The sequence below is a fragment of the Lacerta agilis genome, chromosome Z (genome assembly GCF_009819535.1).
Source record: "Lacerta agilis isolate rLacAgi1 chromosome Z, rLacAgi1.pri, whole genome shotgun sequence".
Classification (NCBI taxonomy): domain Eukaryota; kingdom Metazoa; phylum Chordata; class Lepidosauria; order Squamata; family Lacertidae; genus Lacerta; species Lacerta agilis.
The window spans coordinates 42640150-42663655 of NC_046331.1; the positions used below are offsets into that span (position 1 = coordinate 42640150).

General features: G+C 42.8%; 1 protein-coding gene across 3 annotated transcripts in view; it reads left to right on the forward strand.

The window, feature by feature from the left end:
* FGF13 (fibroblast growth factor 13) overlaps positions 1-23158 on the forward strand; it is a 219264-nt gene extending 196106 nt beyond the window's left edge. For all 3 annotated transcript variants that reach the window (XM_033137060.1, XM_033137062.1, XM_033137061.1), the window contains 2 exons: positions 20799-20997; positions 22221-23158. In XM_033137060.1, the coding sequence (XP_032992951.1) occupies positions 20799-20997; positions 22221-22357 (336 nt within the window). In that variant the 3' untranslated portion in view covers positions 22358-23158. The remainder of the gene's footprint in view (positions 1-20798; positions 20998-22220) is intronic.
* The last annotated feature ends 348 nt before the right edge of the window (positions 23159-23506 follow it).

Here is a 23506-nt window from a genome sequence, read left to right on the forward strand (position 1 = left end):
AACCAGTAGGAGAACACTTCAATCTCCCAGGACATTCTATACAAGATCTCAAAGTAGCTGTATTATTAGAAAGGAATTTCAGAAATAGACTGGAAAGTGAAGTTGCTGATTTGCAACTTATTACCAAACTTAAAACCATGGAGAGACCTGGCCTGAATAGAGACATTGGATTCTTATCTCATTATACATGACAAAGCTGTCTTTAGCCATCTCACCCCTTGCTTTTTCCTGTAAGACCAATTGCAGTCGTTAACAGTCATCAACAAGTTTTCCGCACCTATCACCCATTCCCACCACCCTTCTGAGTAACACCCCTCCCCACCCTCTCACTATATATAAGGGTCTGGTGACTTCTGTTTCAGTGTATCTGAAGAAGTGTGCATGCACACGAAAGCTCATACCAAGAACAAACGTAGTTGGTCTCTAAGGTGCTACTGGAAGGATTTTTGTTTGTTTGTTTGTTTCGACTACGGCAGACCAACACAGCTACCTACCTATAACAACAGTTTTTCTGTAATCCTCACAAGTTTATACTTTCACACTGCACTTTTATACTTGTCTACCCATTGAGTTCTATGGGATTTATTTCCAGGTAAATGTACAGCTTAAATGTAGTGATGAATGGGGATGAATCTCCAGTGATTTCTCCTGGCAAAGTGGCAATCACACGTCTGTAGCTGAAGCAGTATAGTCTCACCCACCCACCCTGATATCATCATTTGACATGATTTTATTGTGCTCACTGTGTATATATGCTTAATGTATTTGTATGGCAGTAATAGTATGTGCATTGAATCTATGCCCATAAAATATGAGGTGCGACTACATAATAGCAAATGGTAAATATGTATTGAGGATGGAAGGGGGGCTTGGAAAGAAGATAGTGTTTTGTTTCCATTTAAACAAATGATTGCAACCAAAGTGTTTTGCTTGCAGCTGGTGTGTAAGGGTGCTTTGAGCTACTTTGAGTGTGAGGTTGATGTTTGCACCTGCTGTTAGTGCTGATTGTTTCTTTACTGGGTTGAGGAGCTGGGTATGTTTAGCCTGGAGAAGAGAAGGTTAAGGGGTGATATGATAGCCATGTTCAAATATATAAAAGGATGTCATATAGAGGAGGGAGAAAGGTTGTTTTCTGCTGCTCCAGAGAAGCGGACACGGGGCAATGGATTCAAACTACAAGAAAGAAGATTCCACCTAAACATTAGGAAGAACTTCCTGACAGTGAGAGCTGTTGGACAGTGGAATTTGCTGCCAAGGAGTGTGGTGGAGTCTCCTTCTTTGGAGGACTTGAAGCGGAGGCTTGACAGCCATCTGTCAGGAATGCTTTGATGGTGTTTCCTGCTTGGCAGGGGGTTGGACTGGATGGCTCTTGTGGTCTCTTCCAACTCTATGATTCTATGAGGTTGTGCAGTGCAATGCATATTATTATGATGTAGTCAGGAATGAGTGGGTGGAAGTAGTTTTATACCCTCCAAGGCAGGGCCGCCCCATCCATGAGGCAAGGTGGGATGACCACCTCAGGTGGCAGGATCTGCAGGGGCAGCGGATCCAGCCTTCAATGAATGAATCACCCGCTGCTTCTGCTGCTGCAGTGAAAGAACTGCACTGGCTGCAGATGGGGTACCAGACAAATTCAAGGTGTTAATTCTAGCACATAAATCCCTAGGTGGCCTGGGACCCAAGTACCTGAAAGTGGGTCTTCTCCCATATCATCCATCTCAGATCTTACAATGAAGACTTGGTAGTAGTTCTGCCACTAGGGTTGACCATTTGATGTTAACCCACAACAGGGCCTTTTTGGTAGTGGTTCCCCATTTGTGGAATGCCCTCCCTGTGAAGGTGCATCTGCCTCCTTCACTATTGGCTTTCAGGAGAAAAGGTATAACATTGCTGTTTACCAGGGCATTTACCGGTAATGGTTGAAAGACACTGTTCCAAGCAACCCTGAGATTACTGCCTGAGAAGATGTTTTAAAACGGTTTCTAGAATTTTTAAAAAATGTTTTATCCTTGCCGTGTCTGCCACCCTGGGCTCATTCAGGATGAATTATTGTTATTGTTATTGTTGTTATTGGCAAAAGATTTAATCACTGCCCTGGTGTTACCTAGGAGATGCTTGGGCTTCACTGAATCTGTTGGGAGAAGATAAACCCAGAGGTTTCTGGTGCAGATAGCCACCGATTGACTTTCTGTGCAGCATCAGCTATGATCAGCCCAGGACTTCCCATCTGCTCTTCTCTAGAGCTTCTTCTTTTCATAGGCTGTAGGGGAGGAAGAAAATTCTAAGACAGGGAAGGTTGAAAACCTTTGTTCCACCCGATATTGTTAGACTACAACTTCCAGCATCCCTAGCCAGCATGACCAATGGTAAGGGTTGATGGAAATGGTGGCTCAGTAGTACCTAGTGAGTCAGGGGTTCCCCTGGGTACAGTACTGGACTGGGAGTGACAAGATCCACTCACCCACAAAGACCTCACCTACTTCAATGGGTTCTTGTTGTGAGGATAAAATGGGAAAGGGCTAAGATGAGCAGTGGATACAATCTCATGCTCCTTAGGAGAAAGGATGGGGTGAAAATGCAATAAATCAGTGGATGTTAGCTGTTGCAGACAAATGGAACCTCCATGTGCCATAGCAGCCTATCTCTGACTACTATATCTTGGGCGGGGGGAGGGGGAGCAGGGCAAGGTGTTGCCTTCGTGGGGACACCAGAGGCATCTAGCTAGCCACTATTGAAAACAAGACACTGCAGTAGATGGGTGTGGGGCACTTCTTAAATTCTTGGAGAGTTAGAATCTGCTTAACTGTACATGTTTGAAAAGGATTGCTTTATGCAGTGACCTTATCATTTGCCTTTTTTTAAAGGGGCCTGATGAATAAATGATCTTGGACTTAGGATGGGGCTTTTTTGTTTTTGTTTTTTAAGGAAATGGCTTCTCTTCCCTCCCCGCCCCCACTTGCTAATTGGAAGTTTTCCCCCCTCATTCCATTCTGATGGTTTGCTCAGGTTGGCCTGTGCCCCAGCGCATAGCAATTAGCATGCTGGGCTCCAGCAAGGAGCCTTCGCAGCTCAAGTGAAAGCAGTGGCGCGGTGGCTGGTTATGGAGCCTGCTGATCCGTAATCGGGAATGGGGTAGAATTAAGGCTGTGGAGTGTGATGAATGTGTGGGCTGCCAAGACTTGTGTTTGACAGATAGATCTTTCTAGAGATTTCTCACATCTGCAAATTGCAGCCAAAAAAAGATGCTGCTGGTAGAATCGCAAAAAAGAAAAGGGGGGGGGGGGACAGAGAGAGCTCCTCAGCAGAGAGAAGCAGCTCAAGTGTAACTGACTCAACGATTGTAGGAGCATCAGAAGCCACCTTATACTGAGTCAGACCATTGGTGCATCTAGCTCAATATTGCCTATGCTGACTGGCAGCACCTCCCCAGAGTTTTGCTTTCAACTCTGCCTGAAGGTGTCTGAATTGAACCTGGAACCTTCCACATGCAACATGTGTGCTCTACCACGTGGCTGCAGCTCTTGTTCCAAAAAAGAAGCTAGAAGTCTAGTCCTCATCATTATTCCTTAAGAGGGAACAGAGGAAGCTACTGGCTTACATTGAGTCAGATCATTGATCCATTTAGCTACATATTCTCTGCACTGACTGTCAGCGGCTCTCCAGGATTTCAGACTGAAGGCATGGAGACGCCAAGTGCTAAGGTTGGGTCCGTCTGCATGCAAAGCATTTTCTCTGCCATGGGAGTGTGGCCCTTCTACATTACACAATCTCCGTGAGCTACTTTTGTACATTACAGGTGGACTGAAGTGGCAGAGCTTTGGTTCAGTGGTGTGGTTGTCTTTGGCCTTGGACTTAATGGTCTCATGGGGCCAGCTTTTAGACAGCTATGTGCAACTTGGATTTCACTCACAACACTGACTATTCCAATTTCTCTTTTTCCTTCCTTGCTGCTCCACCCCACCCTGTGCCATCCCTTGCTTTATCATTTCTCCTTCGTTCCTGATAGACTTGTGCAAAGCACAGACAAAAAGAGAAAAAGAAAAAATTTACCACCCCTGAATTGTTTCTTTAAAGGAAATAATTTGAGCCTGTGCAGTTTTGCACCTTAGCTTAAATCATAGCACGATCTGAACTAGGGGAGTAAAATGGCGCTTGCCTCAGCTGCACAGATGCAAAATGCTTTTACTAGGATAGAAGCAGAATTTTCCTCAAAGGCCCCAGCTGTGCTATGCATTTAAAACAGCATCATGCCACTTTAACCAGTCATGACTTTCCCCAAATAATTATGTTACGAGTGTTGAGAGTTGTTAGAAGATCTTCACAAAGTCACAATTCTCAAAATTCCCTTGGGAAAGGGATTGGAAATCAAACTACTCTGAGAACTGTAGCTCTGTGAGGATAATAAGAGTCTTCTAACAATTTGCAGCACCCTTAACAAACTACAGCTCCCAGGAATCTTGTGGGGGGGGGGAGCTACAACTGGTTAAAGTTGTATGATACTGCTTTAAAGGTGCAGAAGGTGCCAACAATAGTGCATTAGTTGTGGATTTATGCCGGACTGTCTGCAGATCATTCCACTTTATTAGTTCTGGTGTCTGGAGGGGCCATATCACGACAAAATCAGTCAAACAACCCCCAGAATGTTTGTTGTGTGAAAAGTTAAGGGGTTTCAGCAGGAAGTTACAGGATATGCAATGTTTGGAAATGACACAGTTTGTCCATACTGAAACCTTGGCAGGCACAGACAGTATGGAAAGAGGGGCTGTGTTTGACCAGCCCGATAGTATCATGAGCACAAATCTTTATGAATGCACAATAAAGAGGACCTCAGGAGGGGCCTTCCTGAGTGTAATATTAGAGAATTGGCAGGAATCTTTTTTCTTTCCTTGGAGGGAGAGTTGCATGCATTTCAAGAGACTCAAGGGGAGAAAAATCCCTGCTGCCTTTTCACCCTGTGCTTGTGCAGTACAGGCAGAAGAGTGATGTTTCAATCGCTCCAGACAGGGATTCACTTGTCGAAGGGATGTTTCTATATGAAGCCAATTATCTCCCTCTAAGTAGGTAGGCTTTTACCCTGGTTTTTCTTTTCTTTCTTTTTTTAAAAAAATCCTCTGGATTCATTCTGCAATAGGTCATTGCAGAGTCGACACTGCAAACAATGTTTGCACAAATTCCATTTCTGTTGCTTTCTTCCAGATGCAAACCCATGACTTTGGCAATGGTATGCACAGTGAACATTTCCATAGGAACACAGGAAGCTGTCTTGTACTGAGCCCAAGCACAGGTTTATCCAACTCAATACTGTCTGCAGTGACTGGCGGTAGCTCTGTGGGATCTTTCCCTCACCTACCTGAAGGTGCCATTGGAGATTAAGCCTGGTGCATCAAAAGGAGATGTCCTACCACTGAGCTATGGTTCATTGTCTCTTTCTGAGCTTCTCTTGTGCTGGTTACCATAAAATCATAGAATTGTAGAGATGGAAGGGACCCCGGGGGTCATCTAGTCCAACCCCCTGCAATGCAGGGAACCTGCCTGCAGGGCCACTTGTTGTTTGCACAACAAGTAGGGAGGAACATTTTTGATGCAATGGAACCCCTGAGCCCATGTAAGGCTAACAGTCCCATTACAAAGCTGACCAGAAGTATGCAGCTAAAGAACCAACTGGCCGCTTCCACTCAATGTGTGAAATTCAACCTAATCAAATCTCCCCTCCCACCATGTTCCTTCCTTCTTTATTACATTTGTATCCCTCTTAAGAAGCTTAAGATGCCATATGTGGTTCCCCATTTTCATTTCCCCATTTTCATTTCAATTGCTGCATTTGAGACCTAGAAGAAATTGCTACATTAGTTTTGACCCTTTGAGTACTATTTATTACTTTTAATTTTACAATTAATAGCTGACATTAAAAGAAAACTTAAATGCAAATAACAAGAACAGCCAGATATCAATCAGAAAAGCAAGGTTAATTCTCTCCAAATTAAACTGATAATGAGAAGATCCCTCTACATTAGGATGTCTTTGTGCAATATAATCAATAGGTATCAACAACACCTATTGGGAGGTTACAGGCAGGTAGCTGTGTTGGTCTGTCATAGTAAAAAAAAAAAATCATTCCAGTAGCACCTTAGAGACCAACTAAGTTTGTTCTTGGTATGAGCTTTCGTGTGCATGCACACTTCTTCAGATATCTCATACCAAAGCTCATACCAAGAACAAACTTAGTTGGTCTCTAAGGTGCTACTGGAATGAATTTTTTAATTTTTTTTTTGTTTTACCTATTGGGAGGGTCTGAAATAGTAGAAATGAGCATCTGCAAACCCTGGAAACAGGTCATATGGCAAAATGTTCAGTAGAACTGGCTCTATTGATCAGCTACTTCAATTTCTGTGGGATTTTCTTTTCCCCAACTGGTCAGGTATTTTTTTTTCCAAATTCTCATGTAATTTTTTTCTTATGACGGTGTCACAAGACACAGAAAGTTGCCTTGTACTGAGTCAGACCACTGGTCTGTCTAGCTCAGTATTGTCTCTGAAGTCTCTCTTAGCTCTACCTGGAGATGCTGGGGATTAAATGTGGAATCTTCTGCATACAAAACAGATGTTGTGCCGCTGAGCCATGGCCCACATTACAGCCATATGAACATTTGCATACTGATAGTAGACCCTTTGGATTTCCCTCTGCATGCGAAGACAGGCTTTTGTGGATTGAATGGGCAAGACCAGTAGTGGGTCCAACAGCCAAGAAGGTGGTTTCTGCATGTGCTGCAGAGGGAAGTGAGGGGCAGATGGGGCTCATCAACCTGGGAAGTTAGCTCACCTGGGAGAAGGAAAATTCTGATCCTAAACCTCTGCTAACTATATATATAAACCTAAACCTCTCACTATATATAAGGGTCTGGTGACTTCTGTTTCAGTGTATCTGAAGAAGTGTGCATGCACACAAAAGCTCATACCAAGAACAAACTTAGTTGGTCTCTAAGGTGCTACTGGAAGGAATTTTTTTTTTAATTTTTTTTTTACTATGGCAGACCAACACAGCTACCTACCTGTAACTCTGCTGGCTTGTGGGATATCTTCAGGAGAAGAAAAGGCTAAGGAGTAAACCCTACACAAATCTGTATGCCTCCTTCCAGCCACTCCAAATGTATTGCTCTGCTTTCCTTTGGACCACATCAGCGAGGCCAAGATGGGGTCTTGTCATCTGGGCAGCTCAGAAATGTTCTCCATACACACTGCCTGGGCTTCTGACCTGGAGAGGTCACATTGGTGCTGCTAGGGCAGTGGTTTATCTCCCCCCACCCCGAGGCATACTCCATTGTCTCTTGAGACAGACAGAGGCCAACAAAGCAGACCCTTCCCAACATATCACAGTGAGCTTAGCAGATGTCTTTCAGAAAGCCTGGTCCCAAGCTGTTTAGGGCTTTAGGTCAAGAGGAATATGTTAGATACTGACTTGGTAGCAAATCAATGCCAGTGCAGTTAGTCCAGCAAAGACATAGTATACCCCATACAAAGCCCCTCTAAGCAGCCAGGCTAGCACATTCTGCATTAGCTACAGCTTCCAAATCAACTTGTAAGGCCAGCCCTACATAAACATGTTGAAGTAATACACTATGGAGGTTACCAGAGCATGGATCACAGCAGTCTAACCCTGTTCAGGAATGGCCATGGCTGCCATACTAACCAAAGCTGGTAGTAGCCACCCTTTCCCACCAAGGCAGGGTTGCCCCAGCCATGAGATGGACTGAAACAGCCACCTCGGACTGCAGAATCCCATGGCAGCTCCCCTGTTGGCACCCTGTGGCAGCTTCTAGTTAGAGATTTTGCTGGAAGCCATGGCCACTGAGCAACGCTGATAAGCAAGGCTTCAGTAGGGGAGGTGACACTTTCCCATTCGGCCTCAGGCAGCAAAATGGGACTGGCCACCCCTGCACCAAGGTGACTTGGGTCTGAAAGAGATGGATCCAAGAGCACCCCCAAACTATGCATATGGATAAATTTATTTTAATCCAAGAATGTCTTCAGGAAGGGGATGTTTCAGATCTTCTGGCTTAAGTTTCTTCAGGAGTTGACTACTTAATACTTCTTTTAAAGAGGTCTGTGCCACAACCACCCCCTCAGAGGAACTTGCAGCCTCCTGAATCCAGTCAAGCATTCCCACCCTATTAGATATGATAAAGCAAGAAGGTCAGGGGATTAGCCAGAGAGAGGATTAGTCAATCTGGCATTGTCCTCACCCTTCATCTACAACAACTGAAAGATGAACCAAAGTTCCAACTCAGAATAAGGCAAGTTCCTCTACCCAAGGCTGCAATATTATCCACACTTTTAGCTATGTTGAAACACCATTAAACACAGAAAGACTTAACTCTGGGTTAGGCATTTGCAGGAGTTGGCTGCAAGTTGTCCTTCCAAAGCCATTCTTGTTGACAGATGTTGACTTTTCTGCAGCATGGAAGCAGATCTGGAAAGTTTATCCTCTCTCTTAATTTTGTAAATACACATTGGCAGGGAGTAGTGGTGGTGGAAAAATATCCACAGCGTTCAGCTTTTGAAAGCATTAATTTAATAATGCCAATTTGCTCAATTAAGTGAGGAAAACATATTTTTGTATTTGCAAATTCTGTCCTGTTAATATATATCACTCCCTCCCCTCCTTGTTGGCATGTGTGCACATTCTGCTTCTCGATTAATCTTGTTTGCCTTGAAATTAAGTTTTTCCGCGGCTTCCGATTTAAATAACAAATTCCAGCTTTCTGTTGGCTTTAATTTTTTGCTTTTGAAACCGTGACATTTCTGACAATCATGGTCCTCTGAAATTATTAAATTTTTTTTTTGGTAGAAATTAAATGTGCAAATGAGCATGGTGGTGATTAAGGCAGAGGAAGACTATGGTCTGTGAACACAGCTCTTGCTGGGAAACTGGTTAACGGATTTGCCACAAATAGATATCGGCTCTGAGCCTGCTGTCGGAGCTTCAGAACTAATATTTCTGTGCTGACTTCCCTTGGTGTGTTAAGAAGCCAAATGAAAATGCTCTCTAAGAATGTGAGAAGAGCCCTGCTGGATCAGCCCAAAAGCCATTCTAGTCCAGCATTCTGTTATCACAATGGCCAACCAGATGACTTAATCAGAAGTCCTCAAGCAGAATGTGAGTGCAACAGCACTCTCCCCACTTGTACTAGTGTGCAACTGGTATTCAGAGGCTCTGAGAGTGGAAGAAGAACATTGCATCATCCTCCATGAACTTCTCTGACCCTCTCTTGAAACCATTCAAGATAGTGGCCATCGCTGCATCTTGTTGGAGCAAATTCCATAGGCTTAATTATCTGCTTTGGGGATACGTTTTCCCTTTGATATGAATCTTCTAACATTGGATTTCCCTGTGTTCTAGCACTGTGAGAGGGGGAGGGAAACCCCCCCCAACCTGCTATCTCCACACCATGCCTACTTAAATGCATGCCCATCCTGTCTCTCCTCCTCTTTTATTCTAAACTAATGTGGCCTCTAGATATTGTTAGATTACCCCATCCCTGGCCATTGGGGGCAATGAGAGTTGTTGTCCAATGACCTCTGGAAGTCACCACATTGGCTACTCCTGAATCTATACCTTAATACTAGGAGTTCACTTGTTTGGGAAAATATGCACAGGGTAGTCATCAGAGGGTGGGTGCCTCACGAGATGCCCATTCTGATTAATGGTAGGAGTGGATCAGCCTATTTATATGCTCCTGACATGAATGCACTTCCATTTCTGGATGTAAAACTGGGCTACTAGATATCTTCAACTTATATTTCAAACTGTGGGGCTGGTTCTCTTGACTGGTATTTCTTCTAAAGTTTCAGTCTACTAACAGCTTGGGGTTGTTGGCCGTTTTAGATCTCCTGCTCCTCTTTGATTGCTAATTTCATTTCTTCATTTTTGGCTAACCATTGACTTTATTTAATCAAGACATACATATCTGTTTCTGTAAGATGGGATATTTTCCAATTTTGCTGGTATAAGAGATGATCATTCTCATCATTTACCTTGTGGTATCGATACTGGTATGTCAAAGCATTAGTAAATGTTATGACATTTTCCATTAATCCTCTTGGTCTGGTGTCTCACTGAGACTGAGAGATGAGGCCAGGGTGTGGAAACCTTTTTTCAGTCTGAGAGTCACATTCCCTCCTGGGAAACCTTCTGGGGGCCACATACCAATGGTGGGCAGGGCCAGAGGTAAAAGTGGGTGGAGCAATGGGAGTGGCTCTTGCTTTTTTACAGCTGGTTGCATTCCAGCCACACAAACTTTGGTGGTTTCGATGCACACCAAGACATCTCTCCATCCTTCATCCAGGCAAGTAAGAGGCATTCTCATATCTCAACATATTCTAGCCAGAAAAAAAGCGCTCAAGAAGGGTGTGGAGCAAGGCTGGCAGTGGACACAGCCTGGAGGGGAGGCATTGCCTGCAAGAGTACAAGGGCCACATAGAAATCTCCAGAGGTCCACATTCAGCTCCCAGTCCTGACAATCCCCATCCCTAGGCTAGGTAAATTGGGCTGCATTTGAATCTGCAAAGTGGGAGCTTACCAGGGGCCCAAACAAGCCAGTCAACAAGCTCCTCATGTGACCTCCAAGTGCAAGCAGTTTTCTACAGGAAAAAGTGGAAATGTTTTGTTTGTGAGTTGTTTTCTTCTTTGGGATTAATCTTTAAGGAGATTTGAGCAGTCCCAGAGGGAGGGTAAACAAGTCTTGCCGTTATTTAGATTGGTATCTCTTGCCAGCTTGCAAGCCACTGTTGCTTTCTCTCCTTTTGAAGGCTTAATTACCTGTTGGCCCATTTTTCAAAAGCATGCCACATCAACGCCACTATCTTTCATCTCTTTCCTCTTCTCCTCATAAATATTCTTTCTTGGGTGTCAATGGAGGCTCTTGCCATGACAAACCTTTATCTTTTCTAATATTGGACTCCGCTTGATCTTTTCTGATATTACAAGGCAGCACGTGGGGGTGGGAAATCTTCTGGCAGCTCCTACATAAATTGTTGTCACGCTAGAGCCTTCTGGTTTATTTATTCATTTAAGAGAGTAAGAAGAGTTTAGCTGGATTGGGACCAAAGCCCCCCCCCAGTCCAATATCCTGTCTCATGGCAGCCCAACAGGATTCCTCTGTGAAGCCCACAAACAGGATCCAAGTGCAGCATCACTCTCCACAACTGTGATACCCAATGAAACAAAAATATAAGGCAAGGCCCACTGGATCAGGCCAAAGGTGACTCATCCTTGTCCAGTATCCTGTACTCACAATGGCAAGCTAGAAGCCTATCATAAGCTCACAAGCAGGACCTGAGTGCAACAGCACTCTCCATGCTTCAGATAGGCAAGGAGGCAGAACATAGCCATTGTAGTTGGTTCATTTATTTGCTTGCATTTATTTAGTTATTGTCAGTTTTTAACCAGCTCTTCATCAGATGATCCTGGGGCCGGTTGATATTTGAAATGATAGCAATAAGCCAGAAAAAATAAGAGCAAGCAAAATAAATATAATAATCATATTATTATTATTTTTTAAAAAAACCACACACAACTAATTTCAGCAACAAACTAGGATCCTGTAAATGCCCAGATAGGTTTTGCGCATGCATATATATATATATATATATATATATATATATATATATATATAGTTATGCATTTCAGTGAGATGTCACAAACCAAGACCATGTTTGATATTCTCCCTTTTTCATGTTTGTGGGAAATGGGTGGAAACAGGTGGTGCTGAAATTGTGTCCTCGGAGTGTGTGTGTGTGTGTGTGTGTGTAAGTGTAATCAGATGCCAGTGGAAAACCCAAAAGCAGGACCTGAGCACAACAGCTCCCTCCCCAGCCATTGGTATTCAGAGACACAATGGATCTGATAGGGGAACATAGCCCATTGTGGCTAGTAACCATTGATAGCATTCATCCTCCATGAATTGGTCTAACCCTATTTTAAAGCCATCCAGATTGGTGGCCATCAGTGTTTTGTCAAGCATTATGAAATGGGGGGGGGGGTGCATTATGAAAAGTTCCATTGTGAAATGGGAAAATGGCCATGGAAAAACAAAGCCTTTGAAAACTTTCTGGAATTTTTTTTTGGGGGGGGATACCCCAAACGCTGCATGGCCCCAAGCTAATCAGGCCTTAAAATATAATAATAAGACCTTTGCCAAGAGGCAGTTAGTGCCATCTTTTCTTTTCTTTTCTTTTTTTTAAGCACAGGTGCTATATTTGTGCAGTAATATGTTTTAGCGATCAACCTGTCTGCCTGATGTGAAAAGGCAGCCCCTGAGTTTGAACAGTGCTGGAGTTCTTTCATCATTGACCAAGGCTGTTAGATCTTTGGGGAAAGCCCTTCCATTTACTGAACATCTTTGAGCTTTCAGAGGAGTTGACGGTTTCAACCATTGCAAAAGAGCTGGTTAGGGAAAGCTCTCTCTTCTCTTCTCTCCTCTCCTCTCCTCTCTTTCTGGAGTCAAAAACGCCGGAAAGGGCTCTTTCACATAGACCAGATTCCAGATCCATATGAGGAGTTATTATGCAGAGCAGCACGATGAAGAAGCCTAAAATAATAAGATACTTGCTTTGTTTGAACAAAAGGTCTGGCTAATTGCCAGTTTGGAACACCAGGCAGGGCAAAGAATTATGGATGGCAAATGGAACTTGCTGGGCCTTTTCTCTTTAGAACAGATGTTTGGTTTCTGCTGTAGGGGTTTTTACTACTACTACTACTACTAATAATAATAATAATAATATTCAGCTGGTTGGGTGGATGATCTGAGGTCGTAACAACACCATCCTTTACAACTCTCAGTACCCCTAACAAACCACAGTTCCCATAATCTTGAGAAGAAGCCACAACTTCTAAAGTGCTATAAGAGTGCTTTAAATATACTGGGTGAATGTGACCTGTTCTAGTATAAGACTGATGCATTTGTTCTCACAAAAACTTAAGAAGAGCCTGCAGCATCAGGCCAATGGCTCATCAAGTCCAGCATTCTGTTCTCACAGTGGCCAACCAGATGCCCGTGGGAAACTCTCAAGTAGGACCCCAGCAGAAGGGCAGTCTCTCCTCCTACAGATTCTGGTATGCAGAAACATTGCTGCCTCTGACTGTGGAAGCAGAGCAGAGCTATCTCACTTAATGGTCATTTATTGCCTTGTCCTCCATGAATCCATCCAATCCTCTTTTAAAACCATTCAAGTGGGTGGCCATTTCTTCCAGTGCTGGTTGGCCTGCACTAACAGTCAGGCTGTGGCATTTGGATGCAATGTGTGTGTCTCTCTGCAGACCTCAAACAGACAACATTGGACTCCTGACAAAAACACCCTCTTAACTTCTTGGAATATATGAACCCGCTCTCCAAACATGGCTCACCCATTCTAATGGTGGGTTTCCAGTGTATTGTTGTGGTTTGCATCTGTCTGTCTCAAGAGACAATGGAGTGTGCCTTCAGGGGTAAAGTCAAACCACTGGAGAACCACAATGCCTTCCATGACTGCAGAGGCTGGTAACTCATAACTGCTGCCTCCCATGTTGTTTTTGCTGCATTAGGAGCACCGAAGTGATCTCTCTGGGGTGCAAGCCTAGGCAGTGTGCATGGAGGTCCTGGGCTGCCCAGACAATGACCTCCCTCTCAGCCTTGTTGATGTGGTACAAGAGAAAGCAGAGCAATACATTTGTCACTAGCTTGGCTGCATGAGTTGCCAGAAGGAGGAATGCAGGATGCCACTCAAACGCCTTAGGGACTCTGCTCTGGATTTGTGTGGGGTTTACTCCATAGCCTTTTCTTCTCCCGAATATATTCCACAAGGCAGTGTGGGGTTCACTCCCGAATATATTCACAAGGATATCAGCAAAGATCTTATAATCATTGTTCAGCAGAGCAATGGGTCTATAATTGGCCATATTTGAGGGGTCAGTTCCTTGTTTATGAATAAGAGTAATGTAACTTTCCTTCCATGAATTTGGTAATTTTTCATATATAAGAATATCATTCATTATATCTTTCATGGGTAGAAATAATGATTCTTTGATATATTTTTTTGTAATAGATAGTCAGGAGGCCATCTTCCATCTTTGAATAGGTCTTCCCTACCTTAGATCTTTGAATGGCTTGTTGCACCTCCATAGTGGATACTGGCGAGTTCAATGTTATTATTTTCTCCTTGGGGAGTATGGGTAATTTGTTACGGTGTTTTAAATGTATGGTGTGAATGTGGCCTTACACGGGATCAGAACTTTGGTCCATCTTGCTCAGGATTGTCTGTAGTGACATGCAGCAGCTCCTCCAGGCAGGTTTTCTTCCTACCCCTACCTGGAAATGCTGGTGTTTGAACCAGGGATCTTCTGCATGCAAAGCAGGTGCTCTACCACTTAACCATCACCCTTATCCGATTGTTGTTGACTGATGGTTAACTGACTGATGGTGGAGGCTGTCGAGGTTAACTTTTAAAGCAAAAAACAAAAACAAAAAAACAAAAACCTCTGCAAATTGCATCTCTTTCAGTCTGCCACGGAGGCGGCTAGCTGTATCTTATAATTTAATCCTGAAGTATCAAGAGCTGGATGGAAATGCAAACTTCATGTTGTTCTTTTTATAAAGACACTTTTAGCTCAGTGGTCATGCTGTGGTAATGGGATCCTGCTTCTTGATAATGTGCAAGTAGCAAAGGAGTGGGTTGCTGAGTGACTGAGAGTAGTCACTCGATGGAGATAATTTTCACGAAGAAAACCCCTGAGGGTTCAACAGGACATTTGGCTGCCTTCAGATTCTGCACAGTGTGCACTATATGGGCATTTCCAAAAATAAGCTTGCAGGGCAGGGGAGAATACTTTGCTCACCGAAGGTCCCCAGTTGAATCCCTGGCACTTCTACATAGAATTATCAGGAATGGCACTTCTCCGCTTAAGATCTTGGGGAGCTGCTGCCAGTCAGAGTAGACAATACTGGGCTAGAAGGGCACATTGCCTGACCCAATATGAGGCACACTCCTGGATGCAAAGAGTAGATACATGTTCCTAGAAATACCTTGGATGGATGAGTCAATTGGGGGTCATCAGCTAAGGTTCCTAGAAGACCGGCTTGTCTTGACATTTGGTTTCTTGTACCACAAACATCTGATGTCGCCTGAGTTCTGTGCAGCCCTGATGACTAGTAGCCAAGGGTAATGCACATAGCTATCAGTGTGCCCCAAAACACATAGCTATCAGCTTATGTAAGCCAGTGTGGTTAAAGAGCATTGGGCTAGAAGCTGGCTACCCATGTCTCCTAAACTTATGCAAGCCCACAAAAGCATCCTACCGGGTGCAAGTTGCAGCTGCATTTCCAGCACGACTGAGCAAGGGGGCCATAAGAAGAAATTGCAAGATGAAGATGGTGTGGCTTGGCTCCTAATTTGATCATTCATCTCTGAATGGAGCAAGTGTTGCACTTTCTGCACAGCAGCAAATTACTGTACACAAGCTATAATCACCCGCGGCACGCTCTTGGCTCCGCTTCTACTGCTCTTAATTGGATGACGTACTCCACGGTGTTACTCTTCGTTCCCGCCAACTTGCTTCAGCAAGCATCAAGCAAAAGAAGTGCTTTACTCTGAACCGTCAGGAATGCTGTGAGCACTTTATCCTTTTTAATGAACTGAATGTACACAACAAATACATGTGTCTGAGGAGAGGAGCAAGTATATTTATATGACACACTCAAACATCATGTGGCGCAATGGGTCAGTGGGTCTGGCTGTTAACCAGAAAGTTGTTGGTTCGAGCCCACCCAGGGATGGCTGTGGGCAGGATTCCTGCATTGCAGGGGGTTGGACTGGATGATCCTTGGGGTCCCTTCAAACTCTACAATTTTATGGTTCTATCCATATAAGTCTCACAGAAATATTCACTTGCAATATATCCCTCAAACGTAAAGATCTACGGTATTTATCAAATTTGACAAAATGTCATCTTATTTCTTTTGTTTTGCCATAGTCTGTGCCTCCAATGTGTGCATTTATTTATTTCCATTAATGGTTAGCATACATTTCTAAGCAAACTACTCAAAATGGTTTATAAATAATTATAATAGTTAATAATGGTTTGATTTATTTAAAAATTTTACTTGCTATGTCAGGTGTCTCTAAGCAACTTACGACATCTTACAGCACAGGCATAACAGAAAAAAGCTATAATTGCTTTGTTAGCATATTATGCAGAGGATACCCAAGATTTCCCCCATAAAGACGTTATAGCCCACCCTAATGACCAGCAGCAAAGCTTACCATCTCCAAGTTTGGGAGGACATTAAATACAGACTGATTTGAGGCTTGGCATTCACAGCTTTGGGGCTTGATATTGATGGACAAATTAACTACTCCAACTTGACTAAACCCAACACTTTTTACTCAACTTGCTATAACTCTGTTATGCAATGTCAAAAGAGCATGATTACAGACTGCCAGCAATACATTGGGACTTTTAGAATGGCACTTTTGTTCAATGAGGGAAATGACTCTTCTCTTTGATTTTTTTCTAGTTCGTGTACTTCTGTGGGGGAGGGCAGAGGGGCTATTGGTTTTTATGTTACATATTTTTATCTGAAAATAGAAATAAATTGTTTTAAAAATAATAATAAGAAGAAGAGCAGGATAGAAATTTAATAAATAACATGTAATGAAATAAAAGCCACACAGCAACCCACAGCACAGACCAATAATTGTTCATAAACAGCAAACACAGAACAGTAGAAACCATAGGTTATAAAATAATCACATTTATAAAATATACCGCAAGTTGGATAGTGTGATCCAGTGCATGCTGACCATGAAGTAAGCCCCACTGAACACAACGGATCTAACTTCTGAGAAAACATGCATAGGGTTGCATTGCTGTTTAAAAGTAGTAACATGAAACAAGCAACAGCAGACTAAAATATGTTTAAATCAGTCAGTTGAAAGCAGATGCCTGTTTGAGACAGTTACTCAGGGAAAGTACTGTTGCTGCTGTTAGAATTTATAACAAGACGAAATGCCAAGCAAATCAAAGCCAACAGCAAAGGAACAAGAATAAAAACAATTATTTAAAAATTGTAAAGGTAAAGGGACCCCTGACCATTAGGTCCAGTCGTGTCCGACTCTGGGGTTGCGGCACTCATCTCACGTTACTGGCCGAGGGAGCCGGCATACAGCTTCCGGGTCATGTGGCCAGCATGACAAAGCCGCTTCTGGCGAACCAGAGCAGCGCATGGAAATGCCGTTTACCTTTCCGCCGGAGCGGTACCTATTTATCTACTTGCACTTTGATGTGCTTTCGAACTGCTAGGTTGGCAGGAGCAGGGACTGAGCAATGGGTGCTCACCCCGTAGCGGGGATTCAAACCGCTGACCTTCTGATTGGGAAGCCCTAGGCTCTGTGGTTTAGACCACATTGCCACCTGCGTCCCTTATTAAAAACAAAAAAAAATACAGCTACCCATAATTGAAATACACACTAAAACAACCACATTAAAGCACCCGTAGCTAAAATATGTAAGAAACAAGCCCACTGAAACACATTAACAGTTAGAAAAGAAGATCAAGGGAATGTTGTTCTAACCAACTGTATTGCCAAAGCCGGCGGAAAGCCAGTACTGATGGCACTTTGCATATTTAAGCAGAGGGAGGATTCCATAGCACTGGTGCCACCAGTAAAAAAGCTGCCTACATGTTAGTTCAAGCTGGTAATCACCAGCTCTGCAAAATATAAGCTATGGTGGAACCAGGCTGATGGTGGTTGGGTTCTAAGAACACAGAATTCAGATGCCACTGCAGACCACCTCTCTCATACCTGCCTGCCCCATACCTGGCAGTGGCAAGCCGTGGATTATAGAATAATTAGAAGGGTCCCTGAATGTAATCTAGTCTAACTACTTGCTTAATGAATAAAATCTAAACTGGGGTACCCCCACAAGATAGCTGCCATAGCCTCTTGAAGACTTTCAGTGAAGGAGAGCCTGCCCACCACCTCAATGGTAATTGGTTCCACTGATGAACTGCTCTTAGTGTTTATGTCTCCTAATGTTCCATCAAAATCTACCATCCTGTCACTTAAGCCCATTAAATCTATTTCTAACCTGTGGGGAAGCCGATGAGGCTGATGGTGTGGATCATAAGGCTCAAGAAAGCTAATATGGGAAATGTGAAAACAAATGCTTACTGATTGCAGTAAGTATGTCCCCATTTTGCATTTAATATGTTAATCTTAGAAGACTCGAGATTACCAAACTCTGTCACTCCAGTGCTGGACTGAAGGTAAATTGGTTCATTCCCGATTTTTGCTGCAATTATTCTCATTGCAATTAGCAAATTGAAAATCAATTCAAACTCATATTTTGTTCTTGAATCCTTCACAGTACACCAATGCCATAAGTGATGGATCCATAGGGACCTAATTGCTGTATGTGTATATATATATATATATATATATATATATATATATATATATATAGATACACACACACACACACACACACACACACACACACACACACACACGTACACGTGACTGTTCTCCAGTTGTTGCTTTTAATGTGCAGGCCAAATCACCAAGCATGGATTTCTCTAGCCATTCCAATCCCACACTAACAATATTTCAGTGTTCATCCACACTTATCATTGCTCTGCATTTCTATGCACAGATCTGGGCTTTCCATTCCAGGTCCAAGTGGTTTTGTTTCCCCCCACTGCTTTCCCCATGGAAACCTGCTGTTTACCACCAAATCAGAGCAAACAGCAATCTATAGAATACCCCAATTGCTGTTTGCTCCAATTCAGTGGTAAGCTGCAGGTTTCTGTGGGGAAAGTGTCGGGACAAAAATAGATATATGAAAGCCCTCAATTTGCGAACCGAGAAAGCCTTGAAAGCATGGGGCAAAAGGTAAATGGGAGAAGCCCTCAGTCATGTGCATTGATTTCAATGGCCTGATTCTGAGTAGAACTAGCATTGAATACCCACCCAGGATTCGCTTAAATTGATTTGGGACAGAGAACCTGTAGCTCTCCAGATGTTGTTGGATTACAACTCCTATCGTCCTGACCTTGGCTGTGCTAGCTGGTGCTGAGGAGAGTTGGACAGGTCACAGGACCACATTCCTGGCATATGGTGATAGTCTCACCCTCATTCTCCAAATAGAATACCATATCTCAATACAGTAGCTATCTGCTGTCCAAAACCTTTGTTTTGATATTGAATCTTGGCACAGCAGCACAGCTTTGTAAGGAAATAACTTTGACAAGCAGTTTCTAAGAATATAAAAAGGTTTCCAAATTCTGTCTCAGTTTCAGAGACCATGGCAAACTATGGTTTGTGCAAAACACATAACATACAAACCATGGCTAAGTACTAAAAAGGCAAATGGTGGCTAAGAGCTGCCTGGGTTGCTTTCAGTTTTTACCTCCTCAGCTTTATAGTACACTGTCTCCAGCAGCCTCTGACGGTGGAGCAATAAGCATAATTGGATTTTGTTGATTCAGATAATTTCCTGATTCTGTGGTCTTGATTGCAAACCATAGTTCATCAGTCCAGGCATCAAGCTAAGTTTCCCTAACTGTGGTTTCACATGATGTCTGAATGGATTCCAAATATCATTGTATTTTATTTATACACAATCTATGTCTAAAAGCTATCCATTTGTATATTGTCATGTCTTCTATCCATTGCTTAAAGGGGGGGGGGCATGGTATTATCTTTCCGATGAATCACTATTAGTCTTTCGGAAGAAGTTACGGTGCAGAGAGTCCATCTATGCTGACCCGCTGTCAAACCCCATATAGTTGGCATATGGCTTCAAATAATATTATCATCTGAGAATGTAACTTTTAAAATTTAACATTCTCCTGCTTGGCATCTTAATGCAGAGGCTAAGCAGCCCTCTCTCGGAGATGCTTCAGATCTCTGAATTTCCTGCATCAGACTAGATTGCTCACAAAGCCCCCTATATGCTTCCATTGTAAATGAAAGCCCAGCTTGAAGCCCATTTCTCAAAGAAGTAAGAGCTGCACCTTGCCTTTGCTAATCACTTTGACAACTGTCCATCATTCTTCTAGGCTTTGCAAAGGCCAAATGCTGTTACCATTAAGCCTCATTCCCTTCCTCTCTCAACTTTTCTCCAAAGCTCCTGTCAGCTCACAGAGGCCTCACACAAGGAATCCTTGAGAGACAGTCATGTAAATTTAAGACCACCATTTTGTCTGTCGCTCTCCCTGTTTTGTTTTGGTTTTACATCGTGGGTCTTGCAGTAGCTATTGTAGGCTTCCAAGGGCATCCAGCCTGCAGCGTGCTGATAAAAGGGTATGAATAAATAATTGCAATGTAATGAGGTAGCTGGTAGATGTTGTTTTAACATCATTCAGTTGGTAAAAGACCATTTGCTCCCTGCATTCTCCCTCCAGATCTTTTTTTCAATCTAGGCATTTCCCATCCTTGACGCAGGTCTGTTCACCCCTGTCTTCTTGCTGGTGCTCGCAATCTGATAACAAGATTCTCTTTCTGATCAATACTTCTTCACTTGTGATTTTATTATCACGCTACCTTCAGGCTGCTCCTAGAATTGGTCTGTGTGCTCCAAATTGTGTTATTTCTTGCACTAATTCTTTTGAATTCCACTGATCTCTAAATGGGCAGGAGGAGGAGATACCCTTTTGGCCAGTGGAAGCCTGCAAATTATCAAATGTTTCCTCCATCCCCTCCCCTTTGCATTAGCAGATGTTATGTTTGGCACGTATTGATCCTTTCCCTTCCCTTCCTTTGCAGGAACATTTTACACCGGAATGCAAGTTCAAAGAGTCGGTTTTTGAAAACTACTATGTGACATACTCCTCCATGATATACAGACAGCAGCAGTCGGGGAGAGGCTGGTACTTGGGTCTCAACAAAGAAGGGGAGATCATGAAAGGAAACCACGTCAAGAAAAACAAAGCGGCGGCACATTTCCTTCCCAAACCATTAAAAGGTAAAAAAAAATATCCCGGCTTGCTCAGAGGTCTGCAGGTGCACTGGAATGCCCGACTCCCCTGCATGCTTGACAAAAATGTAGGCTTTCCTGACATTAGTTGAAAATGTGCAGGGAGGAAGTGTGGTTCAGTGGCAAAGCTCCTGCTTTGCATTTAGAAAGTCCCAGGTTCAATTCCTGGCACCTCCAGGTAGGGTTGGGAAAGATTCTCTGCCTGAAACCACGGATAGCTGCTGTCAGACAGTGTAAGGCACTGATGAACCAATAGTCTGACTCATTATAAGGCAGCTTCTTATGTTCATATGGATAAGAGTTTCTGCAGGGCTGAGATGAAACTATCCTAATTATAGAGAAGGGGGAAGGAATTGAAGTCAGTTAGTGTTTAAAGGCAAATCTTCCTAATCTGCGCCTCCCAAAACAATACATGAGCTGAAACTCAACCATCCTTCAAAATTTTCAGTTATCCAGATTTTGCAGTAGTACAGTTCTCCATATACTGGGGTAAAGTTTTCACATAAATGCAAATGCATTAAATTGGGGGCAGGTGCATTTTTAAAAGCTGTATGTTCAGAGAAATTTACAATAAAATGCTGGTGAATTTCCATAGAGGCTTTAATAATAATAATAATAATAATAATAATAATAATAATAATAATCTGAAATTGATCTAGAAATATGGAGAACTGAACTTAAAATGCAGAGGGAGAGAGATGGAAACAAACCACAACTCACAGATTTACCCATGCCTACCTGGGTAGAGTTCCCTGGGGATAGGAGCTGATTGTTAAACCACTCTGGGATTTGTAGCTCTTGGGGGGTGGGGGTGGAGTATGAGTCTCTTACCAACTCTCAACACTCTTAACAGACTATAGTGCCCAGGGTCCTTTGAGGGAAGCCATGACTGTTTAAAATGCTAAGATGCAGCTTTAAATGCATAGTGCAGGTGGGACCTAAGTGAAGCATTGCATGAGTGGAACAACTTTTACTTGTGCATGGGAAGTTCCCTTCCCTCTCCTCCCTCCATGTGCTTCCACAACATAGCCCCGCACCCCCCCCATATGCTCTGGGGTCTCTCCAATCCTCTGGAGCAGATCCCAGAACATAGAAATGCATGGGAAGAGAGGAACGGAAAATGGAATAAAAAAAGAAGACAGGAATAATGTGACACTGGCTCTTAGATGAACAAACTCTCTTACGCTTTTCTTGTTTTTCTTCTCCTCCAGTGGCTATGTACAAAGAACCTTCCCTCCATGATCTTACAGAATTTTCACGGTCTGGCAGCGGGACCCCCACGAAAAGCAGAAGTGTCTCAGGAGTGCTAAACGGTGGGAAATCCATGAGCCAAAACGAATCGACGTAGCCAGGTTTAGGGAGCAACTGGAGAGACGTGTAAATGGAATCTTACCTCTGGAATCATAGATATAAGCACTTTCTTAGCTGCCTATCATCCAGCGAGGCAAGCCAACAAACTGGCATAGGTCACATTGTCTTATCAGCCATTTAGACCTTTTGGTTGTTCAAAAATAATTTTAAACAAATGATAAAAAAAAACAAATGATAATAGTAAAAAAAAGAGAGAGCCCAATAATGTAGAATGTGCTTGTGCAATCACACAAGGATAGCCAGACAAAACATAACTTGCGGCATAAAACCACAGAGAGGAAATGTCCATCTTGCTCAGTCTCTCTTTAATCTCACCTGTGCTTTGGGGGGGGGGGGCAGAATTAAGTAGCAGGAAAACATTTTTTGCAGCACTTAACTGCTGATTTGAATTTGCTGTCCAGCCAAGAGAGAAGTCCAATCAAAGACCACTTTTTTTGCTCTTCGAGGGAAATTCTAATGCTTAATGTTTTATACATATATATATATCTATAGCATTAGAGGGTAAACAAACAGGATATGTGAACTCTGTGGTTTTTTTCCCTCAGCTTACCATTTTCTATCTCAAGGCTTGATATTGATAACAAACCCAATGTATTCTTTTAATTTGGTATAGTGCAACTTTCTGATTCCTTAACTCCAATGGGTCTTCTTCAGCGCTGTGTCTTTTCAAGCAAAATAATGCTAATAGTAGTATAATATAAAATATTAAAAAATCAGGTTTGGAGCTGAGTGTCAGTGTCTCAGTCTCCAGAGAAGTGTTCTTGCGATTAAAAAAAAACAACACTGAGAGATATACATTTTTTAATAGATTTGTAGTATTCTGTTTAAAGTCCTTGTGCTGACCCTAGTCTGTAGGAACCAAGGTGTTAATGTTAACCCCCAGTCAGTGGAAGATAATGTTTTTGGGTTGTTGTTTTTCTAAAAAATAAAAAATAAAAATAGAGGGGATGAAAATATCCCCAATATGTAGAGTTTCTTTTTCTCCCCCTCCTCCCCCTCTGCTTTCTCTTAATTACATTTTACGTAACATATTTTAAAAACAAACAAACTGTTGTCGTGGCTTCTTTTTTCTAAAGACAGAAACTGTGGAATTGAGGTGACTTAATTTTTTATAAGGAAAAACAAT